The 17,075-nt window shown below is 36.8% G+C and overlaps 1 protein-coding gene across 4 annotated transcripts in view; it reads right to left on the reverse strand.

Moving 5' to 3' along the window:
• DDC (dopa decarboxylase) overlaps positions 1–17,075 on the reverse strand; it is a 91,249-nt gene that overhangs the window by 24,763 nt on the left and 49,411 nt on the right. For all 4 annotated transcript variants that reach the window (XM_085571737.1, XM_085571738.1, XM_085571736.1 and 1 more), the window contains 4 exons: positions 13,563–13,697; positions 9,703–9,846; positions 3,346–3,412; positions 1,210–1,304 (listed from right to left, as the gene is read on the reverse strand). In XM_085571737.1, the coding sequence (XP_085427863.1) occupies positions 1,210–1,304; positions 3,346–3,412; positions 9,703–9,846; positions 13,563–13,697 (441 nt within the window). The remainder of the gene's footprint in view (positions 1–1,209; positions 1,305–3,345; positions 3,413–9,702; positions 9,847–13,562; positions 13,698–17,075) is intronic.

Raw genomic sequence — 17,075 nt, forward strand, 5'->3', positions numbered from 1 at the left:
TAAATACATATTTATACACCATGTGCCAGGCCTAGTTTACTTGACATGTTTAGGTGGGGCATCAGAAGAAACCCAGGTGGGTAAGGATTTTGGAAAGCTTTCATCCATGTTTTCTGTTTTAACAAAGGCTGAAGTCACCAGCCTTGAAAAGTTGGGAATAGGGACCTGGCAACACCAAGGTCTGATTATTCTATATTGCAATTTTCTGTTCTCATTTGCTTCTCATAATCCTCCCTGTCACCTGTAAACAATTAACAAATGCTCTAATAAGAAAAGATGATCTGTCTCTCTATCCATCTATCTATACATCTATCTAGCTATCACCCTGTGGTATGTAAGGTAGGAAACCTATTCATGGTTGTTAAATATTTACTCTTATGTCAAATGATGGCCCAGACAAGGGATGCTGTTTCATTTCCTTCAGGAACCAATAACAATAATTTAAAAAATATTCCCCCACAGGAAATTACAACAAGCTTCATTTGCTGATAAAAAAGAGAGAGAAAGAAATGCTCTATTTGTGAGGGGGTTTTCCCTCCTCTTCTTCATTACTCACTGCCTATCAGTGCTGTGTTTAAACTTCTGGCTTTACCAAACAGTAATATTTTCTCCACTGACGTGGAAGACAAGGCTTATCTGACTGAGGGGAGCAGCAGGAAATTGAAGTACTCTTATCTAAGCAACTGAATGCCAAGTAGCTCAGCAAGGCAGAGGAAAAGGAACAACAGTGATGTTAGGGGAATATTTCATTTAGGTCTCTTGGTTATTAAACTCTGTCTGTTTGAGATACAGCTACTGGCTCTATAGTATATGACTTGCAGGATGTAAGAAGAAAACCAGACATAATGAGCTCATTAATTTGTCAAAATTATTTTTTCCTCTTTTTTGTGTAATGTAGAATTAGGATGTTACAAATATATCTTCAGTAATATTTGGGGAGAAGTTCCTCTTTTCTATTTGTTGATTCAGTACTACTTGTTACTCTGAATGACAAACTTCTTATAGAGGGTTACTTGCATGCTCCCAGTATAAACCATTAAAATTAAAAATTTAAGTAATGTAATTGAATATACAGGGATTTTTAATACTGAAGTGCAGCTTACTCAGAGATTCTGGAAGAGCCATTAATCTTGGGGGTGTAAAAAACATACAAATTCTATAAAAGAGTGAAGTTTCAGCAGGTTGCTAGAGAAAAAAACACTCAGTCACCTCCACTCCATCTAAAAGATGCCTGAATTCAGGGCAGATGAAAGCACTTCCTGCATAGGCTGCATCAATATGCATCCAGATATTTTCCTTATTACCTAAAAAAATAATTGAAGGAAATAAATTAAATAGTAGATTAAAAAGCTCGATTATTTTGCATGAAACCAAGTGCCTGAGAGATGTCTGTTTGATGCTATTATTTTCCCAATTTAAAATTAAATTAAGAAATTAAATGTCTCCACCATCTGGGTTTTCATTAATATATAAAATGTATATAGAACGTATTATTTTTCCTTCCCACTTCTACTGGAAGAAAGTTACAGAAGGATAGGATCATAGAATATCCTGTATTGGAAAGGACCCATAAGGATTATCATAGCTAGGTTTATCTTACTAAAACTAAGTAACATAAACTATTTTGTGGTTTTGATTTAAGAACCATTATAAAATATGCTTTCAAAAAATATATCTTGAGATTTAGCTATAATTTCTATGCTAATAAAACTACTTTAGAAGGAGGAGATAAATATTAGCTGTGCTCCCCACTTGTAACTCATGAATCACAAACACATTTCTAAACAGTATTTTGTACATATTGATAAACGTGCATGCACATGCTTTTGAACTATGCGCAGCAAACTACTTATTTAAAGGATGGAGACACTAATGCAAAAGCAAGCACTGAAATGCTAAGAAAGTGCTATTTTTGATTAGTCACTGAATGGTTTTTGCAGAAATATTTGGCATATGAGCAGCTCACGTATACTCTGTAATTAAGTATTCACACTCTACTAGAGAACACTGTTTAAATACACTCACTAACAATTATGGTCCATCAGTTGATGGCTGGAGCCCACATTACACTGGCCACCAAATAATTCTGATTATTATTTCCACATACAGAGGTACATCCACTGATGCAGTTGGGCATCAAGTTCATGCTGAAATTTGCATTCTTGTGAATCAAATTTTCTTTTTGCATGAATGTCTGGGAAAGCCAATAAAATATGATTCACAACATCCACAACTTAGGTTTATTTGAATGTATATTGAAAGTTTAACTGATTATCTATTTTTGAATATACTTGGTTTGAAATATTGCCTTTATATTATAGGACTGCTGCTCCTGTCTGCTAAGGAGAAAATTAAGCAGAAAAGCTAGCATGAGATTTCTGACTTCACTGGTACACCTAAACTTATTGGTGACACTATTTTAATAGGTCTTTAGGAATAACACAAACAGCAAAATAATCTGTAGCTGCTAAGCAGACTACCAGGAACCTGTTTAAAATGAAGGATTGGGAGAAACCAAGTCACTGGGGCTTGTGCTGAAATGCAGGAAACCTCACAGAGCAAATGACCAGCACACAAGCCCCAGAGTTTACAACCCCACCTGAATAAATTAACAGGACATCAAATCAAGCTGCTTACAGCTTACAGGCTTACAGCTATGGATTTCCTGTTCTAAATTTACACTTGAAGAGATATGGTGTCCTTTGGTAGCATTTTCATCAGCCAGCAAACATACAATTTGACCAAGCCTTGCTGCAGATGAAAGCTTGACACAACAAACCATAACAGAGAAAGAAATACTTATGGAGAGTCCATGACTTGATCACTGTATTAAACACGCTTGCCCTATTTATGCATTTGTCCTATTTTCTTGGAAGAGGAAGGAAATTGGGAAGGGGAGAGTAAGTATTAAGAATAGATGGGGATTTTTGGTGTGCATTTCCCTACCATTTACAGTTATTAGAACCAGGCAGAAACAAAACACTTGATGCAGAGCAGAATTAAGAGTTCAGCTTTTCCCTGATATTCAGCATTGCCCTAGATGCTCTAGCAGGTAGATGGGCTTGAAGAAGTATGTTACAAACTGAGGCACTTAGAGTAATTCTTAACTGACAGTATTCCCCCCTCGAAAATAAACTCTTAAGGCAATGATCTCTAAGTCTTTTAACAGCTTGAGAATGAACATTTGCTGCTTGACCTAATATTAGAAATAAAACTGTAACTGAAGGTCTCATCTATAAGTAGCTTTATTGTATTTGGACACTGACACTGCATAATGTCCTGAGAATGACTCAGCATGTCTTAAACTGGTATCTGCAATTTCAGAAAGAAGCAGCAAAGACTTACAAATAGGACCCAGTTCTAGCAGCTTGTCAAAGGAGCAGCAAGGGGTGGTTCCAAGTGTTGCACAGAACTGCAGAGCCAAAAAAAAAAGTGTTACAGCATAGAAAACTACCAAATCATAAAAATGGTCTGCAAAGGCAACAATAAACAAAAAGAACAGACATTATAGAACAAAAAAAAAAATGTTAGTCATTAGTTGAACTTAAGTAGTCCCTTAGTGGAACTTTTAAGACTGTGAGTGGGTTTTTTCCAAAGCTCTCGTAACAGTCCATTGAAGCAGATGCATAAAATAAAATGTTTATATAAAATTGAGTGATAAGTGCTGTAATATAGGCACAGTGTTGTGCTAATGCTATATTTTATGTATTTTCTGTATGTTCCACATGCTTATCGTGTGGTTCAATTCTACCTTAACATATGCAAATCCCATCAAAATGATTTGCAGTTCATGGTACATAACCAAGTTCTGAACTTGAGCAACTCAAAGGTGCTGGAATTATTGTTGACAGAATAGATTGACAAATATTGCTGTTTTGATCAGAGCCACAGCTCTGCAATAGATATAACCAGTTTATGAGATCTGCTCAAGAGATCTGCAACCTGGAACCTGTTCACTGGCAGCATATGTTCACTACTTGGCTTGCAAGACTTTTTCACAGAGAAACTTCTCCCAGATTCATCCTAAAACACTGGAGCAGTTCTTCTTTCATTCTGTTAATGTCTCATTTAATGTATCTTCTCTGTGACCAGTGGGCCAAAAACAGAGACAACATAAAAGGTGAGGTTTCACAGTAGAAACAGAATATAACTAGGTGAAAATGAGCTATTGTAATTTATTGGGAATATGCAGGTAGAATTTTAAACAAAAAAACCCCAACTACCAAGGGCATATAAACTGACATTATTTTATTTTTCATTGCTACACTTATATTTTAAACACCTTGTCTTATTTCTGAAAGCACTAATAAAGGCTGAGTATGGTTTTTGACTTTTACTAGATTTTTTACATACTAAAAAACTTTACAGTTTAAAAAGACAAATAAAGTATGCTGTGTTCTAGTCAGAGTATTGACATACAAAAGAATAAGATAATTAACCAAGGTCACACATAAACTAGAGTACAGATAGGACATGATTATAAAAATGCCAAATCCAGAATTTAATTTTTTTTTAATTTTAGTATTTCTGGTTACCTTTTCTTCCAAATACACTGTCAATGCACTATATTTGTCCCTATAGTTTTTCCCTATATATCTGGAACTAGCCACATTTTTCTGTGTGCATGTGTGTCCAGGCCCCTTAGCAAATTCATTATGAGATCAATAAGAAGAGAAAGAAAAACCTAAATTATATTTGTCCATCCACTGGATTTTCAAGAAACAAACATTCTGTCCCAGCAAAACCTGAAAAAAGTCATTATTAAAATAATAAAAAAGGGACAATTCAGCATTTTTTCTATATTAAGCTACTAAGAACTGGAGTTTGAAACAAATACAGTCCTGAAAATGAGAAACACATTTTATGTATATAGTTAATAAAATCATAAGCTAACATATTTTTCCTTCAAGGTAATACAATCTTTATCAATACTAGGCCCTCCTTTATTCCTGAGACACTGAAGAACAGAAAACTGAAGTGCCTTGAGGGACATTTAAGACTTCTCTGGAAGACTAATCACCCTCTGATAGAGGCTGCTTTGAAAAGATTGCAGGGTATGTTTTTAAATATCAGGAAAAAATGTGGTCCCTATTTTTCCTAAGAAGGCACATATGTATGCAGTGAATATATATTTATCACAATGGAGGGTACCATGGTGAAAATGCCCATTTTTTATATATATAAGGAATGGGGGTTAACCCATTGGATTCGGAAATAAAAAGAGTGCACTATAGACTTAACTCTGCTTTTACACATATATTTTATAGTAATATGGTATGAATTTTCTGACAAGATTAGAGTGAAATTGCCTTGGTTAGTCCAGCAATTAAAATAATGATGATGGGAATTTCATAACAAAAAGTTACATGTTATTGTTACTAGTTTTGTACTGCAGTTAAGGTATTCTCCTAATCAGGGTAAAAAGTATGTTTTTTTAGTAAGAGATTATATGAGTTCAAACATATGCTTAGTTGTTTAAATAATGGCTTATTCTGTAAAGTATACCTCAGTTTCTGAAATAATTTTATTTTCCTCTCTGCAGGTGTCTAAGCCTCAAAGCTATTTGCTTTAATTCTCAGAAACCACTTAGAGTGACACCATCTGCCCTTGTCAGGACTCTCATTACCCTGCCTCAGTACTACAGAATGAATCTAACTCAATTTGTAGCCTGTGTAACACTAGAAAAAATCACATTTGTGCTAAGGGCAGGGGACAGACTGCAACACAGAAATGGGACTGACAGCTCAGTACAGCCTGCAGGCCTTTTCCTTTTCAGGTTGTGCACTTCAAATTTGACTCAGTCCTTGGTTGTGAATACACAGCAGCTAAAATGCTGAACTCAGTCATCTCATGTATTACTTTCTTGAAATGGGGAGCTATGTCAGGAAACATATGTGAATCTTTATGATCCCTGAGAGCAATTACTCTCAATCTTTTCAACTGGAAGACCTCCTACACTTATTTAAAAAGAAGTGGACACATTTTGCATGGTTCCACCATAAAGCTTTTAATTTGCAAATAACTAAAACGAAGCAGAACTTTCAATGTTCGTATATTGTTTTTATTTTCTCCTATTCAGTTCCTGCCAGCTTGCACTCAGAAGAATGCCTGTGGCCTGAAGAAAACTGCAACAGTTCTCTAAACCACCATTCAATATTTTACAGAACAGCAAACATTCACAAACTGTGGGTTAAGAAACATCACCCTAGACATCTGTGTATGTCTGAAGAATATTTCTTCCAAATGGAAATCTGTGGTCAGGATCTAAGTGTTCTGCTGAAAAGATGGCTTCTCTGTCAGCCTGATTCTGATTTATTGTTTCCCGAGTGAGTCTGGATACAAACAGCCTGCTTCTTAATATCCTGTGGATCACGTTCAGAAGAGTAATTTCATCTAAAATCAGAGAGATTTCATGCTGGGCAGCAGGCAATTGTGTTGTAGCAGCTTCATACTTTTGAGGTCGTTGAAGTATATTGTACCTTATAGATGCCAGCTGCAATCTGTCAGTACTGACTTATGGAAGCACAAAGCTCACAGGCCACCTACACACGTTTAGGTGAGCTAGGCTTGAATGCAGTGGGCACTCGATCTGAATTTAGGAGTGCTTAACTTAGTGGTCTTCACTTTTGAGCATCCCAGCCAACATTGTGCCAGCACAGAGGCCTGTCTCAATCTGGGAGCACAGGGCCCAACTGAGAGAGGCATTTACACACAGGTTTAAACACCAGTGTGTGTTTACAGATAATGAAATGGACATGACTTCAGCATATGTTTTAAAGCTCCCCCTTAACTTGGAGCCAGATGAAGAACTGTATATTATCCATGCTGGGAAAAGGCTCCTCAGTAAATTGTGGCAACTTTAGTGCTTCAACATGGTTAAGTACTTTCTTTGCACAGTCTGCTTGCTTTACTATATGAAAATATCTCTGTTAAAGTTTCTGCAAAAGTATTTTGAAAGAGATTAATTAACAGAAGTCTGAACTCAGAAATAAAATAAAGAAAAAGTAGAGATCAGGGTACCCTAGTGGCAACAGCTTTTATTGAACAAAATGATATACACATTACTAGTGCTACAAGACATTGATGGTGGGTAGGAATGCAAAGATTCATTTTAAAGACAATGCCTCTCCCCAAAAAAGGCTGACTGCCAAATCCTATGCATGTGAAAAGCAAACCTTTAATTAACAGATTGTTGCAATGACAGAACCTGTTTCACATTAAGCAAATCTGACCCTGATTCTCCACTCTCCTCTACAGGGAAAGCACTGCTATTGAGCTCAGTATAATGATTCTTCATTTATTCATTAAGAATAAGAGGAGGAACATGCCTATAAGGCATTGCAATTTACTTGTATTTTCTTTATAATCGCTTGCAAAACCTTTTCTTGCTTCTAAGGGAGACTGTAGCAGCTGGGATGCAAACAAGACATCTTCATTAGGAAAGATGTCTTTGCTGTCACAAGTCTCTTCAGGCAGAATTTCTTCCATAAAACTTGTTGCTTTGATGTTGAATCACTCCCTTTAGTGAAGGATCAGTGAATACAGGGAAACAAGGAATCAAGTGGCGTAAGGTGTTTCCTTGGCAATGAGAATATCTTTGTCGCCAGAACAAAATACAACAGCATCAAATTACTCAAGAACAAAAGAAATGGAAAAGCTTTTGAAATCTGCAAGCCAAAAAAGGCAGCACTAATACAGTGCATGGACTGCTGCTCAGCATGACAGAGTTAACACACCTTTTGAGTTAAGAGGCCAGCCATACTGATAATGAGATCTAGTTTAAGCTAAAGCTGATATATTTTATGTACACAAATAAATGGAAGACTCGATACAGCCTGTATTAATTCAGACAGAGACCCTGCTGTCGTTGAAAGCCTGCACAGCTAAACAAACAGAGGAAGAAAAACAGCAGTTAAATCATCCTTTGTAAAGGTATCACTGAATACATAAATTAGAATTTTTTTTCTCTTGTATGCATAGAAAAATTAATAAGATCTGAATATTTATGAGGGGCAAGTTGCATTTTTTTGCTAATGGATCAAAGCTGAGGAAAAAGGACATTTATAGTTACTGCATGAAGATGTGATATCCTGTCCTTGTAATTATCTAAAATTAACAGTGAGATATAGAAATAGGATGCTGTATAAAGTATTATGAGCTGGGATCATAACAGAGAGAAATAAAACATGCCTTGTGGCATGTTCTTCACCTCAACAGGTGCATCCCACAGAAAAAAAAGTTCTTTTTGGAATCCCTAGAAATCCTTTTTTTATCAGTCAGAATCTTGTTGTATTATAAAGCAATTGACAGGATGTGCTTGGTCATCCTAAGGACTTGCTAGTTCTAAGCACCCTAGAAATTAGCAGCACCCTGCACATATGAAAACCACTTCTTATTCTAGTCATCCTCATATTACATAAAAACATTCTCTAAAGGTTAGTAACAAGAAGAGTAAAAATATTATATTTTCAAAAGATCCTGGTGAAATTTAAGCTTCTTTGTTCCATTTGGCATTAATCCATGAGTAAGCAAGCTTAATCCTCCAAGTCTTCTGAAAACAGTTAATAGAAATTAAAGTCACATTATCCCTTTTCAAAATGTTACAGCATGAAAGAAAAGAAATAACCATTGTCAGACATTACTTTTCTGTGAAAAAAAAGTTACTTATTTTTGAATCTCTTAAAAAAAATCCCATTTCTGAAGTTCTCAGTTTCTAAATTAGTTGTGTAAGGATTTCTCTTCAGTGGAGGCCAGTAAAAACATATTCTCTGTAGCATGTTATACCCCTTAATAAATCTATACAGCCTGTGGTCTTTGTCAAGTTTAGTAGAGCATAATGCTTGGAAATAAGCAAAGAATTTTGTTAGTGATGTACAAAACCACAACAGAAGTTACTTCATGAGAGAAAACCAAATGGCAAAATCTTGTTTTAACTTGAAGTAATAACATAGTATTCTGAATTGGCAGGAGAAGCAGATCTGATGAATAAGCAATTTTTCTTTTTGATCAGGTACTTATCATGATAGAACCAAACTTTAGAGTTTTATCTACTCTAACAATGCTCTGTGTCAAAACTTGGGGGATTATGAGCTTAAGCTACTGAGACATAACTATATTGCCTTTGCTATACTGCTGTGGAAGCAGGAATCTCTAGGGAAAAAAAGGGGAACAGGTAAGAAGAAATGGTGACACCTAAAGTTTCCACAGCTGCATTCTCTTTAGCTCACTTGCTAGAGATTGATTACATACTTACAAGTACCTAACTATGTCTGATCTTGATGATGTTTGGGGTATATCATGGCAGTTCATTTTTTTGTTAAAGTACTATCAGGAGGAAACTATTGTTTCTTGAAGACACCTGAGATTGAGATAGCATCATTTAATTTCTTGGCTTTAAACTTGCTTTATTTGTAAATAAGTTGGAACCTGAAAAATAAAGGTAAACAGTTCAGAATTCAGGAATTAGACTATAAAACTGCAGGATTGACTCCAAACATAATTTTGCTGAGAAGTGCAACCAGCTGATGAAATTATTTTCTCCTCTTGCACAAAAGGCATGTGAAGAACACTCATGGAACCTCTCCCAGTATTCTGGCCCAGCTGCCTACCAGTGCCTCTGTTAGGGACGAGACCATCTATTCATGTCAAAAGCATATTATCAGAAGCATTAAATCCACTGTTTTGTTAAAATCCAGTACTCACAAAGAATGGTATAAGACCAGCAGCTTTGTCTTCATCCAGAACTTTCCTCAGGGCTGAACCACAAACACTAAATGTGTCATCTGAAGGAACATTTTTAATCTTCACAGCACCAATTAGTGCAGCCCTTTCCACAGATGAATGAGCCTACAAGGAAATGGGCAAGTTTTAAGACCAATACCTTTCACTGGAATGTAAGATGTTCATTTGAATTTACAAACTAAAAAAGTCCTTTCTAGTAAAGCCATACTTGAGATCCTGAGACTGTTGATGGTATGTAATAGGTACATACTTCTCCACCTTTCCTATATGTAGATGTATATATATATGTATATATACATTTACATAAATACACACACACAAAATAAACTAACAGCAGCCCTGACATATCCTTGAGACCATTGCCATGATGACATTAGACAAGAGTTCCATTAACCTTAGTGAGAGCCTTAATTCTTATGGTAGGATTGATGTAGAGCTTGAGGATTTGGCTCTAGATCAATCAAAAGATGTGGAGATGATCATCTTGTCTGATAATGATTTAGTGCTTGCTACCATATTTTTATGGTGTATAGCTTTTCTGAACTCTAAAATTATACATGTCACAGTATGGTACAGACAGATACTTTCTTACATGACCATTTTTTCTGATTACATACTGGCTAAATTGTGGTTTGATCATTCATTCACTTTTTTAGGCAAGTAAGGATCATTCCCAGTATGTTATTTTATTTACAACTCACTTAATTTGAATCCCCCTGAAACAATATTGTTTTAGAAAATAAATCACATCTCTGTAAATAAAAACAAAGTTATCACTAAGAAATTCTCATAAATTTGGGAAGTACAATAGAATAATAACAGAAACAAGAACTCCATTGACAATGAATGGTACATAATCCAGAGAATAATCTCCTTTAAAGCATGATTAAAACAAAGAAACAGAAAAGCTATTTTACCTTTTATAGTTTCATTAATCATTATTAATTTGAAAGAAGAAAATGCCTCACCTTTTCATATCATGACTATTCTCATTCACAATCTCCTTGCTGATTCTTGCCAGTGCCTAAGACTGTTTATTAATTCTATTTTAATATAGCATATAATCCCAAAAATAACAATCCAGATTTTTGTTGAACTAGACTAGATGATGTTTTTTGCCTTTCAGCTTAACATCTCTAGAATGACATGTTTTAAAGACAGATGTACCATTTATTGGTATCTCAGTAGCACCTCTTTTTAATGTGCTTTGGTAACTAATTAGGCACCAACTGGAGAAAATTTGGAAGCCTAGACTTTAAATATAACTTTTTAAGTGGAAAATGAGTTGTGTGGCATAGCAATACCATAATTCACTCAAGTGTACAATAAAAAATATATTTTAGAACTTATTTACACTAGAATTGCAAATAAGCAAACTACAGTAATACACTGAGGTTGTTAGCCAGTCAGAACCCCTAAATTGCTTCCTCAAGACTCAAAAACTGTAGCAAGATTCTTTTCCAAATGCATTCTGCTATTGTTGGGCTCTATCAGTGAATGGTTTTCCCTCCCACAGAATGGCTTGCGTTGAACTTTCTTTCGTGGATTATTGTCTATGAGTCACACAGGTCTGTTCTTAATGCAGAAGGAACGGTGAGCTCGGCAACAATCTGCTTGGAAAGGTCAGCAGTATCTTAAGGCAAATCCTTCTGTAAACATAAGTTCCCCTGACCTTAAGTAGGCAGGAAGGCCTGTCAGTCCTCATTTCAGGTCAGCCTCTTACATGGGACAAAAAAGTCAAAACAAGTAAAAGGTTTTGTGCATCACTGGGTCAGAGCTCTGGGACTGGTGGTCTGTGCAACACTGTACTGAGGATCCAAAATAAACAAAAAGAAAGGATAAATATCCTTCGTGCTTCTTGAAAGCAGCTATCTTTTCTCATATTTTCTTGTCTTGAATCTTGTCACCATGCAAGTGTAATCCCTCTTCCCAGCAGCAAAGAGCAAGTGTAAACTTCTTCTACAGCGCTCTCTAACATACATTTAGTAGCAAATCAAGGTAAGGTTGAAATCTGACCATTTTACTCTGCACATCAGATATTATTTTAAAATAAACTGTAAGTACTATGAGAGGGGTTTCTTTTCTGTCTCATTGACATGTAGGTAAGAAAATGTCACACATCTTAAATGAAACAACATCGCATCGCCCTTTAGTAGGATTACTGCGTCAGAAACATAGTAGCAGCAGAACTCACATGAACAGAATTTGTTTTCATTAACCTTAAAAGGCTCTCATAGTCACGGCTCTCATAGTCACTGCTGAGAATTTAGTGTAACTCAGTCTGCTAAATACCACTCACAGTCAGAATTCAAGGATTACATTTTATGTTTCCTTACAAGATTTCTTAGTTGGATTGGCAGATGGATATCTTAAAGATTTTCTTTTTTAAAAGAAAAAAAATGTTTTGGCTTCTTCAATTACTGTGACTGATTTGCTTTATATTCATGTACTAGGTTTTTTTGTGTACATGCATCTGTACCCATGTATGCATATAGAGGGAGGATGTATGTGTGTTTGCTTGCACATGTACTTGTAGGAAGAAAATACTGTGTGCACAGATGGACATAGAAGACTGGATGTAACAAAAGGTACCCTAGACTTACTAAACATGACTGAAATTATTATCTTATTTAATGATCTTTATTTACTTCAAACAAGCTCTTTATAAAGACACTGACATCTGGATATTTATCCTTTATATTATGATAGCACACATGACATTACAGTTCACTTACCACAGAATCATAGAATGGCTTAGGTTGGAAGGAACCTTATAGATCAACTAGTGAAAATCCCACTGTCATGGGCAGGGACATCTTCTACTAGACCAGGTTGCACAGAACCCCATACATCCAGGGCTTGAACACAGCCAGAGGTAGGATATCCACAACTTCTATGGACAACCTGTTCCAGTGCCCCATCATTCTCACAATAAAGAATTTCTTTAATATAATCACTCTAATCACAGTTTAAAATCATTGTTCTGTCAGTACATGCTCTTGTAAAAAGTCACCCCATGTCTTTCTTATAGGCTTTAAGTCATAATTATGGCACTCAAACGCCTTCCCTTCTCCAGGCTGAAGAATCCTTATTCTCTCAGCCTTTTCTCATAGAAGAGGTGCTTCATTCCTCTGATCATCTTCATGTCCATCCTCTGGACTCACTCCAACAGGTTGACTGGGGCCCCCAGAGCTGGCTGCAGCACTGCAGGTGGGGTCTCACCAGAGCAGAGCAGAGCGCAGGGGCAGCATCTCCTCCCTGGCCCTGCTGCCCATGCTGCTTTGGATGCAGCCCAGGACATGTTTGGCTTTCTGGACTGCAAACACACTTTGCCAGCTCATGTTCAGCCTCTCACCCACCAGCACTTCCGAGTCCTTCTGCGCAGGGCTGCTCTCCCTCTCTTCATCCCCCCAGCCTGTGTTGGTAGTGGGAGTCGCCCTGATCCAGGTGCAGCACCTTGAACTTGGTCTTGCTAAACCTCATGAGATTCCCATGCACCCATTTCTTGAGGTTATCCAGGCCCCTCTGGATGGTATCCCATCCTTCAGGTGTGGCAGCTGCACCACTCAGCTCAGTGTCATCTGCAAATTTGCTGAGGGTACACTGGATCCCTTTGTTTATGTCATTAAGAAAGATGTTAAACAACACTGATCCCAATACAGACCCTGATGGAACACATTTATGATATACAGTAAGATGTAAGCAACCAAAATCAAATAGTCACCAGCCCTAAGAGTTTATACTAAATTCACCTGCCTATTTAGATGGCTGAAATTGTTAATTATAGGCACTGTGTTTCCAAGTTAATGCGAGGTACTGACCTGATCAGAAGCATAAGCCACCAGCCTGCCCATGATCTCTGTTTCTGTCAGCTCAGGCTTCTCTGACTGTATCTGTCTGATAGTTTTTGTCCTTGCAGCAAGCAGTGCAATCAGGGTGGCCTCACTTGCACTTCCCTGTGGGATAAATTGAGGGAAGATTCAAAATGAAAACATTTTGAAGCAGAAGAAGAAAAGCGACATTCATTCTGTGTTAATCTGTGAAGTAGTTAACAGAAAATGCAGATGAGAAACTGCAATCTCATGTTTTTTAAAAATATGTCTGACAGCAAGGGAAGAACCTCTGTTTGATCTTGGACTCCTCCTTCCCAGTGTCTGTGCCTGTTCTCTTAAATCTCTATGCTTGTTCAGTTTAGGCAACAGCCTTGCAACCAAGTGCTAGAAAGCTGGAATCACAGACTCAAATGTATGTGAGAAGGCTCTCAAACCAGGCACCAATCCACTGTTAATTCAGAACAATGTCACAGTAATTGTTACTCTGGATTTCTGCACATGTAAGTTCCATCACAACCTGAATGCCAACTCTCACTTCTATCAAGTGTCTAGTTATATGCCTTCTTCCATATTAGAATTACCTTGGGCAAATAAATTATTGTGACTAAAGGAGAAAAAAAAACACTGAAAAACCAAAACTGCTATGATTCAATATAGCTATTTGTACTTCAAAGTATTACCTATGTATGTTTTCTTCATCACCAATGAAGATGAAAGGAACAGTGACACACTATTTCTAAATTGCACTTTGACTCAACAAACCATCAGTTTAAAATGTGTCTTGGATACTCTGTGATAACAAAATTTTTTTTGTATCAATATATCAGTAAATTTCATAGAATACAACTTCCCAGAAATTCTTTATACAGTTTTCATCTAGAAAATGTATCTGAAACATGCCCTAAACTACTCTTTTAAACTATAAGTATCAGTTTGCAAATCATAAATTTTGATGTACTGGGGAGTCTCTAAGCAAGATGAAGTTTCTAGGTATTTTCAAAGTTGATTAAATATCATGTGAATCATAACAGGGCTCTGAATAGAGTCACTTATTTTAATATCTGTGTCTCAGAAATAACCCTGTGTCAGCAAATTGATTTTGGAGTGTTGTTTCTTGTCCTATACCAAAATTGGAGTGATGTTTCTTGTCCTTTAACAAAATTCTCTCCTACCTCTGTAGAAGACTTGAGTATACTTACTAATTACAACAAATGTTTAAATATTTGGAAAGTGATTCCCCTGAAGATGAGCCTGATCTGATGGATTTCATATGTGAGAATGATCCCAGTGAGTTCAGACTTTCACCTACACTGAAGTTGGCTGAGCTATTCATATGAGACCAAGCTCCTTTCTACACATGTCAACATCTCAACAGTGAATGAATGCAATCCAGCTGAAATTCAATGGAGTAATCAGGGAAAAGGACAGTCCCAGAACATTTGTTGAATGTAACGCCAATGATGAATATATTTTATCTGCCTTTCTGGTAGTGTGAGATTTGAGGAATGTACACCCCGAGGCATAAACACAAGCTGGAGAGTTTTGTGCAGTAGTTTGCATTTTTTGTGCATTTTTTATACCTGCTGCTGCTGCTGCATACAGTATTATGGCAACTGAGGGAATTATTACAGATACAGTATGGAATTAGGATACAATTACTGTTTTTGGTCAAGTAAAGTAGAACTTGCATGTGGAGGCAAGGGGCCAATGAAATTTTATCTATTAATTACAGAAAACATAATTTGGCAATCTCCTCATATAATGTTTTTTTGTGTATGGTCTGTACCCAGACAGAGCTCTCATCACAATATTAGAACATGAAGAAATCTTCCTACTTTTTCTGTCTAAAAAGACAAAATAGCTGAAATAAAATAACCATATACATTGTTAGTGCATTTCCAGGATATGAATGAAATACACAATATTACAAAAATGGGTATTAATACATAAAAGAAAATGGCTGTAAGGAATTACAAAGGTTAAGGCATTAATTTGAGATCTGGAAATTTGGGCTCCCCCTATTCTGGTGATCACCTGGCTGAGTGGGCAAATGACTTAGGCTGAAGAGTACCCTACACTTCCTAAGGAGTGCACCCAGATATTCTGGCTCTTCATCTATGCTGATGCAGACAATGAATACAACAGTTCTTGTATCAATTTCCTTTTACAGAAACAAGGATGAAAAGAAAAGGGCCTGTTGCCCAGCTGAATTTTCCCTCCTGATATGCAGCTGGGAGATAGCCTAAAGGTACCTTAATCCAGCAACCTGGAAATTCTTTTGGACATCTCATGATAGACACAGGCTTTTCCCCCTTGCCTCAGTTTCCATAAGTCACTTTTTTAATACTGAGTCACCTTTTTTACACTAAAGCTTTTTACACTGCTTGCAGAGCCTGGTTTGCAATGCTCTTCTATACACTTGGCACCAAAGTTTTGTGCTAAACATTTTTGAAGAAGAAAAGCCGCCTTGGTTCTTGAACTACTTGGCTAACTGACGAGTAAGATAAATCAGCAGTGCTCTTTGCCAGGCCAAAGATAATTTTGTCTCACCCTCTAAAATATTTTTTCTTTGCAGAGCAAGAGAACTCTTTAAAATTCAAAGCAGGTATACTTTACAACAATTTATCTAGAATGAACAGCAGGTTACAAACTTCAGGAAGAAACTTGCTTTCTTGCTTATTTTTGAAAGCTGTTTTTTCTCCTCTTGAATGCTGTATTCTGCATTAAGTGAAGGATGATGATACCTTTGCTTTTACCACAGGCAAACAAAGGTTGCCATGGCAAGCAGGCTCAAGAGGCAGAGAAATATCAGCAAGAGCTGATGTTCATGTCCACCAGAGCTCTGAACTGAAATTTTCTTTCATCTTTTGCCATTTTGAAGTGTCATCTTGCACAGAACAACAAAGTGCTTCATATTGACATAGACTTTCAAATGTAATTAAGAGGCAATTTTCACAGGCTCAGTTTTACCCAATAGCACAATAATTACTTGGCATTTAGGAACAGAATGACTGGCACTTGCACACACGTTGTCTTTGCCTCACGCTCTCTTGCTTGGATCATTATTGTTTCAAGAGCAAGACAAGAAGATCTGCAGCCCAAATGACTGCATCATAAGCTGGAACAGAGAGCCCACTTTCGATTCTGAAAATGACCAGTTTCTGATGAAAATTATGGGCAATCCAGCACTGTCAGCCTGGAGGGGCAATATTTCCTGCTGATAACAATCAGGCATAATTGCCTGCTTTAACTGGTTCAAAAGAGATGCTGCTATGATGCATGAGGGAAGCTTGATTTCTTGAATACAAAGCCCTCCCTAGCAATTGTAATGATAAAGATACTAACAGAGCAAGAGGATGAGTGAAGAACTACACTGGAAATACATTGGTGTAGGTGCAGGTCCATCTAGGACAATGACAGCATTTGGATTAAATTCATTCTTTCTTGGGAAGATGTTGGGAAGAATTCACTGGAATACACTGTAGGCATTTGCATCTGAGA

This window comes from Lonchura striata, chromosome 2 (genome assembly GCF_050655825.1).
Source record: "Lonchura striata isolate lonStrDom1 chromosome 2, ASM5065582v1, whole genome shotgun sequence".
NCBI classification, from domain to species: Eukaryota; Metazoa; Chordata; class Aves; order Passeriformes; family Estrildidae; genus Lonchura; species Lonchura striata.